The sequence below is a fragment of the Syngnathoides biaculeatus genome, chromosome 13 (assembly GCF_019802595.1).
Source record: "Syngnathoides biaculeatus isolate LvHL_M chromosome 13, ASM1980259v1, whole genome shotgun sequence".
Classification (NCBI taxonomy): Eukaryota; Metazoa; Chordata; class Actinopteri; order Syngnathiformes; family Syngnathidae; genus Syngnathoides; species Syngnathoides biaculeatus.
The window spans coordinates 10,286,625-10,308,563 of NC_084652.1; the positions used below are offsets into that span (position 1 = coordinate 10,286,625).

Genomic DNA, 21,939 nt, shown 5'->3' on the forward strand with positions numbered 1-21,939 from the left:
TGGACACCCCTCGTGTCTAATGACAGCTACCGTGTATATTTCCTGCATAAAAAACTTCATTCATAAAATTAATAACATTAAACTTTACCACATGACCATGTTATTGAGTGTTTTCAACATCCAGGAATTGGTTCTATTTTTTGAAATTTTTTTAGCATAGATTTGACTGTGCATGCATATATTTTTATGCGCTGCGCCGGCATATCTATATCAGTTGCAGAAAATGGATGGATGGACATTTACTGCCTTTAAAACAAAACATTTTGCACACTGGCTCCTTCTAGTGCTTAAAGGGGAGAATGCAGCAGGAGCAGCGGAAAAGACAAAAAACGCTGAACACTTCATTAGGTACACAAACACAGTCTCATGACTTCCTAGTAAAGTTGGGGAAGCAAATTATCAAATAGTATGACAAAAAATCTGTATGGTCTTAATTTATCAACATGAATCTTAACAGTTTAGAATGACAGTACCTTTTGTGTATAAATGCATAAAAGTATTTATAAAATGTAAATTAATTGCTATACATTTATGCTACCAACTGCACACCCACCTTACACACCCTCCACTTATGCACAATTTTGCATATTTTACCTCAACATATCCACATTTTTCCTTATTTAGGAACTATTTTCGAGATCCCTTAGCGGCACGAAAAGGATCACTGCCAATGCATTTCATTTTTAATAATGATTCACTATGAACATTTATTTAGATACAATGTTTTCGTAATTGTATGAAGAGTTCATTTCAGAAGAATCATTATTTAAATTGGGCTTTTATTTTCCTTTATTTAAAGTCAGGTTAATGTTCAATTTGTGAACAATTTTATTGCACCAAATTAGCATGGAATAAGCAAATTGAAAGATTGACCTCGTAATTACTGAAAATAAAACAGTAATATGGCTTTACTCAACTAGTACTTTTAAGATGCGTGCACAGAATTTGGTAAAACAATGAAAAAACTGGTTTAATTTAAATACACTTTCATAATACAGTATAAACAGAGGAAGACCATAATGAGGTTAAGAAACAGCGACCCATTTATGCTTTTGTCTGTGCCAAATTGACCGATAGTAACCCGATTGACGTCATCGGACCAACAGCACGCGCCACCTCCATTCCTCCAATCACGGGCCGCGAACCGCTACCACGTCACTCAGCCGCTTCCGGGCTGGTAACGCTCCTCTGCCAGACCCTAAAATGTGCCAATTTTATACGGGTTTTAATCAAATCCTGAAATATTGACTTGAAGCCAGACACGGCGTCGACATAATGTCGGAACATCGCACTGAAGGATAGCAGGACCTGACTCAATCTGAGAAGCGCAGGCGTAGCAGATGAGGTGAGAACGTATTGGAAGCTTTGGGATGTTGCCGATTGTTAGCAGCCGGGATGCTAAATCACGTGGCACTCGGCGTATACGCCGCTTGCTATCCCAAAACACAATCACATTGATTTCATTATGTGCACATGATAGATTGTTATCGAATCAATAGCTACCGTGAGTGTGACTGGAAATGGATCGAAATAAGCTTCCTCTTTTGCAATCGTCTGTCCCACTCGGAGCTAGCTGCAAGCTTGGAAGCTGGCAGTTTGAATAATAAAAAAATAAAAAGCGTGGGGGGGAAAAAAAATACAAAGTAAACCTAATGTAGGTAGATACCATATTGTAGTTTCAGACTAAAACCTGGTTTACTCACACAGAACGATTGCTTGCATTCTGTTACGTGTGGCCGAACCTTTTTCACCGTCCAGTGTTACATTCTGCTCTACCCTGTTAAATTATTTTTCTAAAAAAACCTCCCATTTAATCATTGAACCCCCGTGTAAGCTGCACAATTTATCACACCTTTATTTGTTTCTCTTCAGTAGGGGGTTCACAATCAATCAACTATTTTGATAATTGTTAAACAATTAACAATAGTTCATACAAGTAATGGTGGAAAAATGTTTTGCAATTCACGTAAAAATATCTTTAAAGTTGATTCATGGATGAAATAGACAAATCAATAGAATTACAATTTTGATCAATATTTAGTTGTGACACTGACAGCCCAAGGCTTCAGTGCCCCTAACATGAAAGAGGGAGTAAGCCGGCGTACCTGGTGAAAACTCATAAAATCACAAGAGTACAAACAAATTCAACATAAAAAGGCCAAAGCCCAGATCCAAACCCACAACCTTAGAACTGTTAAGCCCCTGTACTAACCACTACTTCACCGTGACACCCTTTACTACAAGCCTCCAAAAGGGCTTCACAGACCCGCAGTTCACAAAAATTAACATCTCTCGGTCTAGACCCCAATCAGGGCAGGGAAAAACTGAGAAAATATATTAAGTATCAATGTGAGAGGATTTGTCCTAAATACAGCTGAATAAAGAAATACTAAATACTGAGGCTGTCTGGAGTGGTTACTTCCAGCTGAATACAGTGCACAGAGAATTTTGAAAATTGGATGAAAAGTTTTAGAAAGTTTTTTTTTTTTTATGTTGGGAGGGAAAATATAATTTGGGGAGGGACTTTGTGTTATAAAGCGGAACAGCAAATAAACAGATGGATATTCGTATTGTTGCCTTCTATCCCATCATCCCAATAATCCAGAATGTCTGTTCCATGTGCAACAAATCTGTTACGATAAAAGGGCTAAGAATAGATCTGAGGTGAGCTCCAGACACAAAAGGATTCATTTACCATTGTCTGCGGGATCCTATAGCGTTTGCTGCTTTTCAATTTGTGCTGATGCAGGATACGTTTTCTAAGGTTTATGTTTCTGTATTGCAGGTCGGGTTGACTCATTTGCAGAAAGCAACCACAACCCCCGATTTTCAGCCACATCTGCAGGACTTATTTTTTGCCGACACCTCCTTCTCCTCTGTGTGACTTTTTCCTCTTAAGATGAAGTTAAAGGAGGACATCAACCCCCTACTCCTGCAGGTGTTCCGCTCTGTGGTCTGGGTCTACTCAGTGATCACCTTCATACCCTGGTACTTCCTCTCCGGGGCCAGCAACAACTTGGAACGGGCACGGCGCATCAAAGCGCGCTCAGTTAGCGGACACCCAGGCGGGCCGTACAGGGCTATCAACAGCCAACACGAGCTGGTGGCGTGGCTGCACCCAGGTGTGGACACGCTGGATAAAGTGTTCGAATATGCAGTCAAGCGGTTTCCCCAGAGGGACTGTCTGGGCACCAGGGAGGTGCTAAGTGAGGAGGACGAGCTTCAACCCAATGGGAAGATCTTCAAGAAGGTGAGACAACATCCACAACAGTGGTACTTTGACATACGAATTGAATGTATTCTCTGACCACCCTTAAAAAAAATTTGCATCACAAATCTTCTTTCCCCAATGAAATGAATGGCTATACCATTAAACTGTCTTACCCCCACATTGTACACTTTCTAGTGTGCAGGCTTAAGCCACAGAAGGGCAGTATGATACAGACAAAAAGAATCAACTAAATTACACCGTAAGCTACACTACTAATATTAGTCATTTTTCATAAAGAGTGTATACCAGTATAGTGTTTATCTACATGTGTTGCTGGACTCTTTTTCTATTGCTCAAATGGTTTTAACAACCACATCAATGGTAGTTTCATTCACCAATGACGTTTTGCATTCTGTTAGCATTAACTTAGCGGCATTCCTTTAGTCATCCAGTTTAATAAATATGCAATTAAATTTTTGCAAATTTAAATATATGATTGGCAATAAAGAGATTTAAGTACGCAATTAGCCCCTTTTTGGAATAATTATCATTTGCTGTCACTTATTTTTCATAACTCAAATTTTTCAACTCAACAAAAAAAAGCTCTGTCACTCTGCCAACATCTTAAAAAAAAAAAAAAAAAGTCCATCTCACTTCTAAATCGAGGTTATTCCTATAGTAAAATCTCCAAACAACAGTTTCCAATTGGATAGATGCCCTCTGTTGTCCCTCATTTTTATAATGTCCCCATATGAAATACAGTGTTGGAGTGAGCTGATTTTCTGGGTCAATGTTAGTTATCCCATTTGTCCTCGTTGCAATTCCAAGTAGTGGTCTCCACTGGTGACAGTACAAAAAAAAAGAAAAAGCAAAACACTTGGAATAGAATAGATTCCTTCAATGCTTACTGAGCTGAGATCTCACGAGACCACTCTTACGATGATTTGGCTGAAGTTTTGGGGCATTTTTTTTCCCTGCAAATTTTGCTGGGTTTCCCACAAAATGTACAATCTGAAGGGCATTCAAAAATTTGACATTCTACTTTAACTGGCTCTTCTGAATGCTTTCCACCATAGTCGTCACAGTACAATCAGTTCGCAGGCTTATGCAAACAAAAAGAACACTAGGCTGATTTTCCACAACGAAAAACAAAAGCTGTCTTGTGTACTGCAAACGGTTAGTGTAATAGTGCCAAGGGCCCTGCATGGGGCACTATTTGACAAGTTGTGACTGTTGAGACCAGCCAGCCTATGAAGTCTAACAATTCAGTTAAATGTAGAAAAATACATAATTGCATCAGCTTTGACGCAAATCTGGTTGTTTCTTTGTTGACTAAACGGATGATTTGATGACCTGAAGAGCAGTTTCACGACCAAACAGTGCAGTTGTACGTCGTGTGTGCAGGTCATTCTCGGGAACTACAACTGGCTGTCGTACGATGAGACCTACCAGGCGGCCAGGACATTCGGAAGTGGTCTGGCGGTTCTCGGCCAGAAGCCTCAATGCAACATCGCCATCTTTTGCGAGACCAGAGCAGAGTGGATTGTGGCAGCGCAAGCCTGCTTCATGTACAATTTCCCACGTGAGTGACATTTATTTCAACCCAGGACGTTAAAGTACTTCCTGATGGGTGTTTTTTTTTCCTGTCTCCCTTTTTGACAGTTGTTACACTGTACGCCACTCTTGGACCCTTAGCCATTACCCACGGTCTGAACGAGACTGAGGTCACGCACATCATTACCAGTAAAGACCTGCTGCAAAGTCGTCTCAAGGTAACCTGCCACGCATGGAGAAGTTTGAAGGAAATCACAGTATGGTGAATCGGTTGATTGTGGGGATGGTTTAAAACCACGTGTGATATATTAAAATCCACAGTATAGAGACTCACTGGTTTCCAAAGAAGAGGGAAAGCGTACTTGAATCAAGCAGTTTTATTCCTGCCAGTGGAAATTTACTTTTAAAAAAACAGAAGTGATCTAAACATTGTATATTTGAACAACAAAGTTCAACCAAACCATATAATAACGCTGGGGAATCAAAACTCATTTTAGTTCAGGGCCACATCCAGCCCAATTGGATCTAAAGTGGGCCAGACCAGTATGTCAGTGGTCTGATGAGCTATTAATAATGACAATTGCACTTTCTTTCTGTGTGAACATAATTAGAACTATATTTGGGAAAATATATATATATGAGCAATCACAAATGTACTGACAAAAATTTGTGCAATTTCAACATTATGAATCTGGTTTCATCTACAGTTGCAACTTAGAGAGCTCAGATCTACAAAATGTCGCACCTTTTTATAAAACAACCTATTTAAGATGTTTTTTAATGTGCATATATTTCCACATCCATCTGAAAATCATTACTCGTCTGACTCATCACACCATATAAACTTGAGTGGGAACTTTTTGGAATGATACTCAAGTTATTCTCCTGCCTTGTAGAAATATACAGGCAGATTGACAGATTGAAGCAAAAAATGGGAAAAAAAGTATCTATTAAGAACACATATCCACACTACTTGTAAGTGCAAAAATGAATGTCAAATTTGCTATTTATTGAATTGACACAATTGTCACTTGCCATAAGAAGCAATTAATTTGTATAAGGATAGCATTAGTCTCCAGAATTAGAAACTCCATCTCCAACTATTATTATGGATAAAATTATTTTCTAGCTTACATCTCACTAAAGATGAGACTTTTTAACTTGTCAGGGGTTTGTCACCACAGCAAGTCACTCACATGATTTGTTTAGCTGACATAACCTAATCATGTTTAGCCGGGCTTTAATAAACCCCAATAACCTAATTAACTTTACAAATTCAATTTTAACAAGACATAAGCACATTCACACATAAAATTACAAAACATGAAATAATATATGCATTGGTAGTGCTTCAGATAAAGTCTCACTCTTAATGCACTTTTTTTTTTTTAATTTCCCTTCTCAGCTTCACGCATGTCACGTCATGTGACTCACAGCACTTCCGGTTCCATTGTAGTTGCAAAGTATTAACACTTACCACAAAAAAAACCAAAAAAACACAACAATACACCGGGTATATTTTCTTTTCTGTGGAAACTGGCTATTAGTGGAGTTTAGTTGGAGGTCTGGTAGTTGTAATACTTCTTATTCTTCTATATTACCGTAAATCCTGGCCTACAGAGCGCACCCGGTTATAAGCCTCACACAGTACATTTGTAAAGGAAATACCATTTGGTACATAGGCCGCAGCTGTGTAAAAGCCGCAAGTGCCCACATTGAAACACGAGATATTTACAAAGAAAGACGGTACACAGTTTAACGCTAGCGCCGCGACACTAACGCTAACAGGGCCGGTCAAAAAAAAAAAATAATAATAATCAAAACAGGCTGGTAAAAATCACTGAGACATAACAGTAACATGCTAGCGCAGCGCTAACAGGGCCAGACCGGTAAAAGTCACTTCCTTGGCACATATTTTCCACCGGTCTCACTCTTACCTTTTCCACTCGAGTGCCCCCTTGCGGCTGTGAGGAAAAAAAACAAACTACCCGCATCACCACATAAATCGCAGGGTTGAAAGCGTGTGAAAAAAGTCGCAGCTTATAGGTTCAAAATTACGGTAGCTTTTCTACTTGTATTTTTCTCCTAGTAGTACTAGTTCTAGTAATTCTTATTGTAGTAGTTAGTGTTGCCTGGGATGTTGGGGCACAACGCAATACTACACTGAAGCCGCGCAATTCTATTCCAAATTCATACTGGCCTGCAGGCTTACACTACAAAAACCTATTAAAAGCCATTGCTTAAAGTTGCTCTGTAATATAGTGTGGCCACAAAAATGAACCGCAATATAGTTGGAGTTCAATAGACAGGTTTTAAATAAAATCTCCTTTTTGTCTTATTGCTATGTTTCTCCCACCAGGCGATATTGTGCGATGTTCCAAGGCTGCAGTACGTCATCGTAGTCGACAAGAAGCTGTCGAGCTGGCAGGACATCCCTAGAGGCGTCACGATACACAGCATGGATGCCGTGAAAGAGATGGGATCCAGGCCTGAAAACTGTGAGTGTTTGTGCAAACGGATTAAAAAGCTTTCTAATTTTGCAGGGGAGCTGGAAGTACATTGATGGCGTGGGTGGTGGTGGAGGGGGCTCACCGCAAGGCCAGCTCCAGGCCAGTGAAATTGGATTGATGTGGACTGTAATATTGGAACGTATCCCCGGAATGAACCGGGTTTCACTGTGTATGAATTCATGACGGCTATTTGTCATTTTGATAAGGAAACATGCACAAAATGGCTTCCGAAACACTAACTCACATATGCGGTGATTGAGCTTTTTTTAAACTATTTTTTTATGAAACCCACACATTCCATCTTGTCTGTGTGTGTTCAGTAGCGACAGACCGCAGAAAGCCACAGTCGTCGGACATCGCAGTCATTATGTACACCAGCGGCTCCACGGGCATTCCCAAGGGTGTCATGATCTCCCATGGCAACATCATTGCCGGCATCACTGGGATGGCAGAGCGAATACCCAACCTCAAGTATGTAAATATTCTATTGACCATGAGGTTGCGAAGACTTCCTCAGTGAAATTATTGCCATCTAATGCACTGTCAGAACTAAATGGCCTCCGATAATTAATGAAAGTCACGTGTGGGCTTGGTAGCCATTAAAACACACTAACGTAAGTATTGGGACTTATACAGGAGAGAAAAATAAATGAGATGCTTCATACTCATCCCCTTAATGGAAGTCTTTCCACTACATTTTCAAGGTGTTTCATGAGGTTCTGGTCGGGGCTCTCAAGGTTCTTCTATACTAAAGACATCCAATCAGTTGAAAACATATTGTTGTCATTAATTGCGGAAGAGATATGGCCAAATAATTTTTTCCCGTATGGTTCCTTATTCATACATTAACTCATTATATATCTCTGTTAAATATAAACTGAGGGTTCTGTGTTTTTTGTTTTTGTTTTTTCCCCTTCCTACTGCAGAGAATACAAGATGAGTCATTAGTTACTGGACTTTTTTTTTTTTTTTAAATAGTAATTACAATTTTTCATCTTTATTGGTCAGATATGTTATAAGACACAAGGAATTTGTGTCCGGTAGTAACATTTCTCGTATGATGAAAAACAACCAGTATGACAAAATTAACATTGAGGATGTTGAAAAAAAAAAAAAAAAGTTTGTGGCGTCAGTGAGCAATGAAAGTGTACCAAGAGTGTGGTGATGGCGATTGTGGCATTTCTACAAATAATGCAGTCCTCAAACATCCATCCATTTCCTTTGCCGCTTATCCTCACGAGGGTCGCGGGGAGTGCTGGAAACTATCCCAGCTGTCAACGGGCAGGAGGCGGGGTACACCCTTAACTGTTTGCCAGCTAATCGTAGGGCACATAGAGTCAAACAGCCGCACTCACAATCACACCTAGGGACAATTTAGAGTGTCCAATTAATGTTGCATGTTTTTGGGATGTGGGAGGAAACCGGAGTGCCCGGGTAAAACCCATGCAGGCACGAGGAGAACATGCAAACTCCGTCCTCAAGCAATTTGGAGTAATTTAAAGTGACTAATAGTGCAATAATCTGTGACAGTGACAATTATGCAAATGGTGCACACAAGTGGGCAGAAGTAATCCACAACAATATGCAAATAGTGCAACGTGATTGGGGAAAAAAAGCGAACATACGGGGAATGTCGACGTGTCCTGCAGATGTGCAAAATGGTATTGAACTTATACAAGTTAATGGCAAGACAGAATGACTAGTTTAGGAAAAAAAAATTGTACCTATAGCCTTAAAATACCCATGTCTCACTCTTTAAACATTTTAAAAACATTGTAAATGTTTGAACATATACATTGCAAGCACAAACTATAGAAAATATTAATAATGGAATGCAAAATAACAGCTTAAGCCTTTAAATACACATCCACTATAATTAAACTGAAACCTAATGTAATTGCTGTTTTAAACATTTTAAATGTATTCAAAGAAGTTTTAATATCAGTATGTGAGCAATACTGTTTGTGTACTGAGGCAATAGCATTCACCACCCAGTAGCACCAGAGATAAATTCAAGTGAAGGCCACTATTTGCGGCAATATGGTGAGTCATTCTGTGCGCATTCAGGAAACTAAACAGCTGTTGTTTGTGTGTTGGCAGCGAAACGGACACCTACATTGGCTACCTGCCGCTGGCCCACGTTTTAGAGCTCAGTGCTGAGCTGGTGTGCATCTCTCACGGCTGCCGCATCGGCTATTCCTCCCCGCAGACTCTTGCGGACCAGGTCAGTAGACAAACGCACCCTTCATGCAGGTAAATATCACACAACGTGTGTCTTAAAGACACCTCGACAGTTGATGTAATGTGTCGTTTAATTCTTGCAGTCCACCAAAATAAAAAAGGGCAGTAAAGGGGACACGAGCATGTTGAGACCTACACTCATGGCCGCCGTACCGGTGAGTCTTTGAATGCTGCATTTTCAACATGCTGAATGAGAATTAAGTGTGAACTAATGAGCCTTCTGCCTGATCCACAGGAAATAATGGACCGTATTTATAAAAATGTGATGACAAAAGTAGAGGGCATGAGCAAATTGCAGAAGACACTTTTTGTGCTTGCGTACAACTACAAGATGGAGCAGATTTCCAAAGGCTACAGCACGCCCCTCTGTGACAGGTGACAAACGTCCGACACAATAACACAAAGGGAAAAGATGCTCCCTTATTTATTTTTCATGCAAATTACAGGTAAGAATGTAATGAGAAATAGTTGGGATTACAGTCCATCTGTAAAACTCCACCTCCTCTCCATGTATTATCCTGAATCAGATGCACCTGCGTGAGGTCGTTAGCTGCATAAAGACACCTGTCAACCCCACACAATCAGTAAGACTCAAACTTGTAACATGGCCAAGACCAAAGAGCTGTCCAAAGACACCGGAGACAACATTGTACAACTCCACATGGCTGCAAAGGGCAACGGAGAAATTGCCAAGCAGCGTGGTGAAAAAAGGTCCACTGTTGGAGCAATCATTACCAAATGGAAGAAGCTAAACATGACGGTCAATCTCAATCGGAGTGGAGCCCCATGCAAGATATCATCTCATGGGGTCTCAATGATCCTTGGAAAGGTGAGGAATCAGTCCGGGACTACACGATAGGTCTTGGTCAATGACCTGAAAAGAGCTGGGACCACCGTTTCCAAGGTGACTGTTGGTAATACACTAAGACGTCATGGTTTGAAATCATGCATAGCACGTTAGGTTCCCCTGCTCAAACCAGAACATGTCAAGGCCTGTCTTAAGTTTGCCACTGACCATTTGGATGATGCAGAGGAACCATGGGACAAGGTTTTGTGGTCACAAGAGACCAAAATGGAACGTTTTGGTCATAATTCCACTAACCGTGTTTGGAGGAACATGAATGATGAGTTTCATCCCAAGAACACCATCCCTACTGTGAAGCACGGGGGTGGTAGCATCATGCTTTGGGGGGTGTTTTTCTGTGCATGGGACAGGACGACTGCACTGTATTAAGGAGAGGATGACCGTGGCCATGTATTGTGAGATTTTGGGGAACAACCTCTTTCCCTCAGTCAGAGCATTGAAGATGGGTCGTGGCCGTGTCTTTCAACATGACAACGACCAGAAGTACACAGCCAGGAAAACCAAGGGGTGGCTCCGTGAGAAGCATATCAACGTTCTAGCGTGGCCTAGCCAGTCTCCAGACCTAAACCCAATAGAAAATCTTTGGAGGGAGCTGAAACTCCGTGTTTCTCAGTGACAGCCCAGAAACCTGTCTGATCTACAGAAGATCTGTGTGGAGGAGTGGGCCAAAATTCCTCCTGCAGTGTGTGTAAACCTGGTGAATAACTCCAGGAAACGTTTGACCTCTGTAATTCCAAACGAAGGCTATTGTACCAAATATTAACATTGGTTTTCTCAGGTGTTCAAATACTTATTTGCAGCTGTATCACACAAATCGTTAAAAAAAAAAAAAAAAAAAATCATACATTGTGATTTCTCTCACAGTGGACATAGTGTGCGGCTAATTAAGTGATTGTTTACAGAAGGCTCAAGTTAAACATTGTCATTGAAGGCTAGCTTCCGATTTAAGATCATTTAAAGTGTTTCAAGTGAAGTGGCTGCAACAACTTACAGTACGATGTGTATTTTGAAAAATTAAATGCCACTGGCCACTTTTAGGATACAGTATACCTGATACAATTAAAAGAGCGTAGGCTAAACCTTTGGGAATTACTGCTCAAATGGCTGATAACTAACTTTCCTCTTGTCATGGCTTTGTAACTATGATCACCCTTTACTGTGTCTTTTAGTCTGGTGTTCAAGCGGGTCCGGGCGCTGCTGGGTGGCAACACACGGGTGCTGCTCTCAGGCGGAGCTCCGCTGTCGGCCGCCACACAGCGCTTCATGAACATCTGCCTGTGCTGCCCCGTGGGGCAGGGCTACGGACTGACGGAGACTTGTGGAGCCGGCACCATCAGTGAGGGTAACTACAAAGAGGATATTTGCTTTTATTTACCATGAATCCCCTGCCTATTCGCAAAATCCACCTACACATATTTGCATTTAATTTTTGTCTGTGAAACCTATCCTTGGCTATTCACTGAAAATGTGTACATTTTTTGCTCAAAGATGCCACAAGATATGATGCCAAAGCCCTGGCTTAAAAGGAAGGTAGAAATTGGTGTCAAGGAAGTGTTGTTGAAGTTATAAATCTCGATTATGAGCTAATTCAGTGAGGCGCTAGATTTAGCCTGGTTAGTAGACCCTTATAAATGCGTGTTTATTTTTAAGGTTAATATTTTAAGATAAGTGTGAAATATCTTTCTTTCTGGGATCATACACTGTGGCATTTTACAATTTAAATGAGCAATTTTTTTTTCAATTACACATGGTGCCAATTTGGGCTATTTCCCAAGCCCCTTTGAGAAGTGGGGTTTACTTCAATATTCAATTTTTTTTTTTTTTTTAATGTTTTGCAGTATGGGACTACAGCACCGGACGGGTTGGCGCACCGCTTGTTTGCTCAGAAATTACGCTAAAGGACTGGGAAGAGGGTAGGTCACATGATAATCTATATTTCACAAGTGTCAAGGTTCTGAAGCTGCAACCCTGTGCATCTGTAGGTGGATACTACAGCACGGACAAGCCAAACCCTCGTGGGGAAATCTTGATTGGCGGGCCCAACGTCACGATGGGTTACTACAAAAACGAAGAAAAAAACAGAGAGGACTTTTTTGTGGACGGGAAAGGCCAGCGATGGTTCTGCACCGGAGACATTGGAGAGTTTCACGCTGACGGATGCCTCAAAATCATCGGTGAGGAACCTAATAACAAAGATGGATGGGTTTTCCACTGAATAAAGTGAATGAAAATTAAATATTCAATTCATCAGTTATTATTTTGAATGGGATACTTGAATCTCTCTCAATCCAGTGGTGGCTTTAGATAAGTGTATACAATGGTATGTGTTCTTTCCCTTAGTGAAATGAAATACTATTAATCTCTTCCAGCAATACAACCATCCAACAGTAAGGCAAATAACACTATTAGAAGAGCTAAAGTAATGCCACATATTGATTAATTGGACCTCCTTCTGACTTGACCACCTTGCAGTAGCATAATATAGTCATGCAGACAAAGTGTTACTACTGCTGTAAGGACTGGGCAAGCTTTTGCAATAGTTGTTTTTTCAAAGTCACAAATATAGGGCCTGGAAGTATAGCATGTCTGTCTGCACATGGTGCTGCACCATTTGTTATAATATCCATTGCTTCAAGTGTTATACCACCAGATAGATGGTATATGTTAGCCCTCCTATGGTGTTGTATTTTGTGCGTTAGCATTAAGATAAGTACAGCTTTTCCAAGGCAAAGCTACAGAATTGTAAATGTCTTTGTTTTATTTGTAGTTTGATGGCAAACTTCAACTGGGAGTGAAAGTGAATGATTTTAAGCCTATGTTTTATGGAATTGTTCACTGTTCAACTGCTTCTTGTCAAATCAGAGTGGAGTTTACTGCAATGTCCATAAAATGTTTTTGTATCAATTTTTTTGCTTGCAGGTCAAAGCAAAAAATATCAACCACAGTTCGTATTTTGAAAGAATCATAAATCGAGCCACTGTATTGGCTTTTGTCATCTGGTCTCTTGATACCAAGGAACTATAAAATGAGGGGGAGGAGTTTCATTTAGGCATATTATGTGTTTAGTAGAAAAGCAGTGCTTTGCTGCTAACATATCTTTTCAGTGCGACGTCAATTACTCGTGGATTTCATGTCACCAACCAAATGAGGGAGTTTTTAGGATAGTGATGTTTTTCTACAGACCGCAAAAAGGACCTGGTAAAACTACAGGCTGGAGAGTACGTCTCCCTGGGAAAAGTGGAGGCCGTTCTGAAGAACTGTCCACTCATAGACAATATCTGTGCCTATGCCAACAGGTAAAGTTCCTCCATGAAATAACTTCAATACAGAGGCTCTTTTTTTTTTTTTTTTTTTTTTTATTGACCATCTCACTGTTGGTTTGCAGTGACCAATCGTACGTGATCAGCTTCGTGGTGCCTAACCAGAAACTGCTGACGGCACTAGCGGAGCAGTTCCAGGTGCGGGGTACGTGGGAGGAGATTTGTAACAACCCCCAGATGGAGAAGGAAGTACTCCGCATCCTCACAGAGGCCGCTGTCTCATGTACGGCTTTTCCTATCCTCTTTACTAACCACAACAGAATATGACCAATAACAATAATAATCCAGTAAAGGAGTTGTATTAAAAATAAGATGCCCTGCATAAAATATTCAGTTCTAATTGACATAAGATTGCCAGATAAAAGCACGAATGTAACAATGTGCTCTCTACGTCGTCGTATTTGGTCTTTGAAAATGTGTTGTTCAAACAAGCCATGAAATTGATAACCTAATGCCAAATACGTGATTATGAAATATAACCCATGTGAGTATAAGCAGTTTGGAAAATGGATGGATAATTATTAATTAGGTATCAGGTAGGAGAGAATGGGGGTAACCTCCTGGGCCCCACTCTGTAGTGTATCAACAAAAAGAATCCAGCTCAGCTTCTAGCTAGCAGATGTCATATGTTTGAAAAAATAAAGTAGCTTCCAACGACATTTACTGCCAAAACAATAAAGCTGATTATTATTCTTTTCATCAAAACCTAATTTACAGTTTAAACAGCTTCTGTTGCATCGTGCATTTCCTAAAAATAAACTATTAATTTTGCATCCTGTTTGTAATTGGTTGTAACTGGTGGCAAAGGACTCAAAATGGACAGGATCATATAAAGCAACCACACTGTGCATCTAGTTAGCATGTGCACAATCATGAACCCATGTTACATAAAGATGTATTCAGCGATAAATTATGCAACACAAAGAAACAACCTTCACCTGAGGCTCATTAACAGGATTAGCTAGCATACTGTCTTAAAGAGGTACTGACGTGACATTATACATGGCCAAAAATATGAGCACAAGCACTTTTTTTTTTTTTTTTTTTTTTTTTTTAAATTTTATCACTAGAATTTTTGGATTCATGTTCAAAATTCTGTGTTTGGACAATGTGTGACTAAAAACATGTGCCCAGAGTAAGTAGTTCACACAACTCATGTATTTCATCTCATTGTATTCCTCAACGTCATATTGTGGCTGGCTGGTGTATGTTCACTGATCCTCTTTCCCTCTCACAGCAAAACTAGAGCGGTTCGAGATCCCCAAAAAAGTCCGGCTGTGCGCAGAACCCTGGACACCAGAGACTGGCCTGGTTACGGATGCATTCAAACTGAAACGCAAAGAGCTCAAAACGCACTACCAAGAAGATATTGAGAGGATGTACGGAGGGAAATGACAAATGCATGAGCGCACGTAACTAATACACAAGTGGCTTCGACGCCCCCCCAAAAAGAGAGAGGAGGTGATGATACAGTACGTTATAAGTTTGATCCTCACACAAGACAGACCCCCGGCCTTGATCAACACACAGGAAAAAAAAAAAACAGCCTGATTGTCCCTGCTATCTTCTACACAACCATTGAGTCTCACTCCCAAGCAGCTCTTAGCGATGCGCTTCGCCCTCTGAGTTGCTGTGGCAACCAAGGCCAGGCGCTGACTTCTGCACAAAGAAACAACAGCAGCAAAAGTTTTGGATATATATGGTTCAGCGTCAGCCGCTCTCTATTCTTGGTCCTCCTTAGGGCGCCCGCTGGCACAGCTCGGCCAAAATAAACTTTAAGGGCAAATATGGTCAGTATCGTCTATCAACAGTTAAGTTAGAATCACCAATCGTGGGTGAAAACGCAAAACGTCAGGGTTTCCCAACCTTACTTGAGCCAATCCACATATTTTATATTTGTAAAACACCACCTCCACCAAACGAGAATGATAAACAAAAAGTGTGATTTTATTTGGTCCATCATATTTTCACAAAGCAAAAGAAAATTTCAATTCAGTGGAAGTAAATAGTTGCATTTCAGTTGACAAATATAAGTGTGGCAGTGAATAAGTTAATTTTGTTGCTCCATTTGTGCTCACGACAGTGTCTTCACATTTTTTTACCCACTTTTTGTGATGTTATTACTCAGAGGTCTGCCTGTATTTTTATTATATTTTACATTTTTGTAAAATATGTGCATTTGCTCAAAAGGTTGGGAAAACATTACACCTGCTTCACAATTGTATGAAATAAGCAGTTTGTTTTAGGGTTAGTATAAAGAATTTCAGGGTTGTCAATGGAATGATTCTGATCTTTTTTTTTTAAGTTTACTGATAGTCCAAATTTTTATGCCCTTTTGTTGCTTGTCTTTTTTCTTTATGGCAAATGTGTTGCTAAGCCATGAGCGAAAAGGTCAGATGTTTTATGTATTCATTGGAGGGTTTTATTCTTTTGACTTGTATTTTTATTCACTATTTTCTGTGGTGGCGTTTTGTATGTTTCCTTCCCCAAATGCGTCAGAGATGACTGAACAAATTTTTATACTCGTTCCAAAGTTTGTTTACTCGAGTACGTGTTTACCGGTTTGACAACGGCCTTCTTGTCTACTCAGCGTCCACTTTGCTCTCGCGTCTTTGTAGTGATGTTTTTGTACCTGTGTGCTGCTAGTTTGATTCCACTCCAATATGAGAAACCCCCTGTAGACAGTTCAGGGAACTGTACGGAGTAACGATGCTCCTCTCTTCATAACACGCCTTGTCAGATAGCAGCTAACAGTACTTTATCGTCCTCTCTCGCCGTGATGCGCACTTGACTGGTTGCGACTGACTAACATCTTCATCATAATGCGCCTCGTCAGGTTGCAGCCAATTTGATATGATTTGTCGTCACGCCATGATGCGGCTGATCGGGTTGCAGCTAACTTAATATTTTGTGTTCCTCTCGTCATGATGCAACTAACCTATATTAACGTTTTTCTTGTGATGCGCCGTGCAAGCTTACGATATGAAAACACCTTGTGGGGTTGATGTTTGATCACTATGTTAGATTCCTCTTGTCAGGACATGACTACCGTAATTCTCGGCCTACAGAGCGCAGCAAGTTACCAGCCTCACCGAGTACATTTGTGAAGGAAATACCATTTGGTACATACATACGCCGTAGCTGTGTAAAAGCCGCAAGTGCCCACATTGTAACACGAGATATTTATAAAGAAAGACTGTACACAGAGTTTAACGCAAGTGCTGATGCTAGCACCGTGGTAATGCCAACAGGGCCAGTTAAAATTCAACTTACCAGTAAATATCACTGAGACACGCCAGTAACACAGCAGCAACACGCTAGCGCTAGCAGGGCCGGTAAAAATCACTTCCTCGGCACATATATTCCACTTGTTTCATTCTTACCTTTTCCCGCTCGAGTGTCCCCTGACGGCCCTTAGAAAAAAAATGCACAAATAAGCTGCATCACTACATAGTTGAAAGCGTGTGAAAAAGTTGCGGCTCATAGGCCGGAAATTACGGTAACTTTCCATTCTTGTCATCATGATGTTCCCTGTCGGGATGTGGTCAACTTAAAGGTTATCGCCCTCGTAATGATGGGCCCTCGTCGGATAGGGGCAAACTTACTGCGTCATGTTCCTCTCGTCATTATGCACCTTGTTGCGTTGTGGGTAACTTATGTTATGACGTAAGCTTATAAGTTAGTCTTTATAATGGGACACAATGTCACATTTCAAGTTGACGAATATAAGTATCCATGTCACGTTGCGGGAAACTTGGCATGAAACCATCAAAATCTTTGATTCGTAGTTACCAATAAAGCCACATTAAATGCGATAAAACCGGTAATACCTTGTAGCGCACGTGTTCTATGGATGTCTCCAAGGGAATGTACTGTATGTATTTGCCTCTCCTTTGTTGCCTCACTTTTTTTTTCTTTATTTATACAATGTTTATACTCCCTCCTCAGGCATTTTTTTAAAACTTGTGAATATAAATAATACAAATGATTGTGCAATATTTATATGCAAATATTAGTCTGAATTACATAGGAAGATTTCAAATTAAGAGAAAAGACAGCATCCCATCCATTGAACTTTTTCAAAAGGCAGTTCTCAGTCGTTTGAATAGAATTCCAGCGGTACGACATGGGAAACCGGAAAAGTAAGGGGAGGATGGTAGAGAGACACTGAAAAGCACGTGTAGGTGCGTCAGTGTACTTAGCTTGTATTTGAAGACTTGAAGGGATGGGCATGATAATCGTGAATGAATCGTAAATTGAATTATCGATTAATCCTTTCGTGACTCTTCAGACAGCATTATTTTGCGTGATATTGACATGGAAACGAATGAATTTGATGCTCATCCCCAGTTGAAAGTCAAAATCGTCATTGTAGAAACTGCATGTGCACAACTGTACCAAACCGCATAGAGTACGACGAGTGATACCAAATGAGCGTCGTGAGGAATGAATACACTCCTGTAGAAAGCCGCTTAAGCTATCAATTGAAATCTGGCTTTGTTCTTACCAGTATGACAATTCTGCACACGATTGACTTTACAACATTACGGGTAAAGGTTTTACTACCAGCCTTTACTACTAATCTTTTTTTCCACTACCCTATGACAATTTTGGACCTCTGTGACATACTAGTCGGAAAATGATGTTACTAGTGATGCAAAACAGTGCACTAGTTCATGCACTACTGTTTTTCCTGGTAACATCATCCTACTACCATAAGGTGTTCAACTAGTGAGGCTACAAGTACGGGGAGCTAAAGCTGGATATCAAGGATAGTGGATACATGCTCAAATGGCTTCCCATACAGTCCTATATATTACTGAAATAATCTAGTGTGGTGTGTTTTTTTTTTTTGTTTTAATCAGACTACAAGTATCAATTATTGAAAATTCATGATACTGTAAGTGCATTGTATATATAGAAAAACAGTTCTGAAAAATGCATATTTAAATCCATGTACATTATTGCTTTACTGTAGTTGTGTGGTGATATTTTTTCTGTATGGCATCAATTCCAGGAATGTTTTCGTTCTCTTCCTTCCCCCACCTTAAATCTATTAAGTTCACTGACGGAATGAAATTTTTAGGACACTGGAATGCAAATTTTGCTTGTATCTTCTTGTTGCCTTCTGACACGGCAGTTTGTCTTCAGGGCGCCTACGAATGTGGCATCACAAATCCGGTACCCCTCTTCCCCCCCTCCCATGAAGTCATGTAGCAGTTGAATGTCACCTATATTGTAAAGCAAGAGGAAAGGGGGGTTGTTCTCCAGTTTGTTTTAAATGTGTTTTCTTTGTAAATACAGTATAGTAAACTCCTGCTGCTGTCCTGAATCACGGAAAACAGTAATTGACTCCCCCATTCTTTTTATGAGGTAAACCATAAATATACTAAAAGCTATGGTGCGAAAAGGCAATATTCATTCATTCAGTTCAAATTCATTATTTTAAAGTCACCGCACAAATTACCCTTAAACAATAATTATTTTGTTTTGGAAAAAATGCACATCCAGCAGAGGCTCTCCGAAAATATCTCTGGCTAAACTTCACTCCACCCTGGCATACAAAGCTTGTCTCAAAATGAAGAGGAACTGGCACACTCCGAAAAGCAATAGTAATTACCTATAGATGCCACAAGATGGGGGCAAATGAATTTTGGTCTAAATGAAGCTCCTCAACTAACTATGAATCTTTTCTGTGACAACAAGATGCCGCCAGATGGGAGATATGCAATTGTTTCTTTGAATAGGGTCATTTTGCAGTCAATTTATAAACGTTGAACAACAAAGGTGTGGGGATTCACCAATTCCTTGCACCTTCCCTGAGCATTAAAAAAAAGGTCTCCAAAAAACAAGTACCAAATAACAGCACATAGGTTCCCCCCAAAATGCAATTCATAAGTAGTGATTAAGCAGTGGTTTGCTGTACAGTGTTTAATAGTAATCTTTCTTACTGATGGTGCAAGGGGGCTTTCAAACAAGTGTCTCCTTCCTCTGTCATTTGGCCTTGAACATTATGTAATAAATTTTTTTTTAAGTTTGTTGGAAAGTTGTGGATTCTGTACAAGAATGACTAGCTGCATTGATTTCAAGATTTAGTCTTCAATTAGCATATTCATATTTTGGGACGTGGGAGAAAACCCAGAGTACCTGAAGAAAATGCACACAGGCAAAGGAGAATATTGGAACTCAACACAGGCGAGGGCAGATTTGAACCCAGATCCTCAGAACTGTGAGCCGAATGTGTTAACCAGTAAGTCACTGTGGGACCCAGGCTTGCATTTGATGTATAAAATACGATGAAAATGACTCATGTAAAATATAGTTAAGTCTGTTACTGCAAAATTCAAATGCTCATTCTTTTGTCCCGTGAGGGGTATGAATATTAAAGCCATTTTTTTTTTTTTTTTTTTTTTTTTACAGATAAAATGAGCGTAAAAGTGAAGTAATTAAAAAAAAAAAACTTTTTCACCACTGACTCTTCTCAATGGGATTTAGGGTTAAATATGGTAGTTATGTTTGTGGCATTAGGATCATGAGGGGGTTCTTGGAAAATTTTCCTTTTAAAGGGTACCTGGAACCAAAATGTTCGAGGACCACTGCTAAAAAATTGGCGATAGGTATGAATGGTTTGCTTGTGACCAATCCGTGTGTGCTCTTCTTCTTGTCCACAGTCAACTGGGATGAGGACAAGCGCTATGGGTTGTTTTCATGTGAGATCACCCATTGGGCTGCCTCGAACGGTGGCCATTTTCGATCCCTGAGCTCCCGTTACTCATGCATAGGCAAGGTGGATGACATTATGTTTCTAACTGCATTTATTGAAGACGCGACTGAGACCACATCCAGCTCAGACTGACTATTAGGCTACCTGGCATACACACATCATGGGACTCAGGACTGCACAGTATTGTGCCCTTGATCTTTTACTGTGACAGAAATCACGAAGGAGGAGCATTTACCTGTACGCTAACACGAAAAACAAAAGACGGTGGAATATTTTTATTTTTTTTTTTTATATCGAGGCAAACTCCATTTATTCTATTTTTTTTCCAAAAAGTAAAACCGGTATATTAGTTCACCACAAGCAAAGCGAAATGTTTATTTGTTTAAAATTTGATGACAATGGCGGAAAGACAAAAGAATAAACAAATCCAGTATTACACAAAATTCTCAAATCTTTCAAGTGACTAACAAAGAACGATCTTAACTATAATGTTGACCTTCTGAAAAGAGTATCGATTAAGCTTGTTAGCTTAGCTCGGCGACACATCAGCACGATAGAGGTTGAGACCGGGCAGCGGGATAGCAGCGTCGGGCAATCGTTCACAAATCCAAGTCTACGTGAAGCACAGTGCTGCAGAACGTCCAAAGTCTTTCGTTGGAACCGTTTGACGATGTTCCCGCTTACGCAGCCGGACTTGCGAGGCTTTGAAGAGCGTGCCGACTAGTAACACTGGAAAAAGCTTCACCGAACAGGCGAGTTGTCGAAAAAAAAGTCAGAGGAAAAGTCAGAAGAAGGCTCTCTGATGGTTAGCAAGTCCTCCCTTGTGTACTTGAGTCCGAGACGCTCGTGAAACACAAAACAGTAACAGAGAGTATTCTGTAGACTTCCACACAAGTTACGCATCGGGGAGAGAGGTTAAATGGTGGGGTGCTATTGTGTGTGGCTAATTCAGGAAAAAAATGTGACGGCAGTGAAAATAACCCATAGAAATGGATAGATAGATAGATATTTTAAAATTGGGTCCTCCAAGGCCTCAATAATTGCAACCGGACTTTAGGTTCACCACCTGTGATTTAAACTATCTTTCTTCCTTCACCATCCAAACCTTCTGCACAGCGCTCCCTTCATTAGCAGCACACATGAAGCCAAGTGAGTGTGCCACGACGACAGCAGGGAACAGGAAGGACATCCTCCAAATTGGATAAATGTGTTGTCGCTCTGTTTGCACTCCCACTACTAATGTTATGAGGCCAACTATCTCACCGTCTCCCTTCCTCTCACTATGACTCGAGAGGCACTCACTGCAAACTGCACCGCAAGTCCATATTGGAGTTTACCCAAGGATAGCTCCTCCAAAGGGGGTGGGTGTCAGCTGCAGGAAATAATAATTAAATCCGGGGGGCTCCAATAACGGTGGAACTGCCAGACTGAGGAGCATCAGAGTAAAGGGATAGACTGGGATTAGTGAGTAACAAGTGAAAATAAATTAGAGAGCGGACGTGACCTTTCTATTG

The 21,939-nt window shown here is 40.4% G+C and overlaps 1 protein-coding gene and 1 long non-coding RNA gene across 3 annotated transcripts in view; one reads left to right on the forward strand and one right to left on the reverse strand.

Moving 5' to 3' along the window:
* The window catches only part of LOC133510828 (uncharacterized), a 42,310-nt gene that overhangs the window by 8,987 nt on the left and 11,384 nt on the right, over positions 1-21,939 (reverse strand). The window lies entirely within an intron of this gene.
* On the forward strand, positions 1,123-19,509 carry acsl3b (acyl-CoA synthetase long chain family member 3b). 2 transcript variants are annotated; one of them, XM_061839211.1, is made up of 15 exons: positions 1,123-1,345; positions 2,786-3,250; positions 4,616-4,793; positions 4,874-4,983; positions 7,125-7,263; positions 7,599-7,746; positions 9,376-9,499; positions 9,600-9,671; positions 9,752-9,891; positions 11,551-11,723; positions 12,220-12,294; positions 12,364-12,555; positions 13,563-13,677; positions 13,767-13,924; positions 14,939-19,509. In XM_061839211.1, the coding sequence occupies exons 2-15, from the start codon at positions 2,900-2,902 to the stop codon at positions 15,094-15,096; spliced, it is 2,133 nt and encodes a 710-aa protein (XP_061695195.1). In that variant the 5' UTR covers positions 1,123-1,345; positions 2,786-2,899; the 3' UTR covers positions 15,097-19,509. The 2 variants fall into 2 exon arrangements, with proteins under 2 accessions (XP_061695195.1, XP_061695194.1); XM_061839210.1 differs by having other exon boundaries at positions 1,124-1,345; positions 7,596-7,746.

Bases quoted from the DNA above. Each gene is read 5' to 3' on its own strand.
- acsl3b (XM_061839210.1), top strand. From the start codon at position 2,900: ATGAAGTTAAAGGAGGACATCAACCCCCTACTCCTGCAGGTGTTCCGC. The intron at 3,251-4,615 runs GTGAGACAACAT...TCGTGTGTGCAG, and splicing joins ATGGGAAGATCTTCAAGAAG to GTCATTCTCGGGAACTACAA. The intron at 13,925-14,938 runs GTACGGCTTTTC...TCCCTCTCACAG, and splicing joins CACAGAGGCCGCTGTCTCAT to CAAAACTAGAGCGGTTCGAG.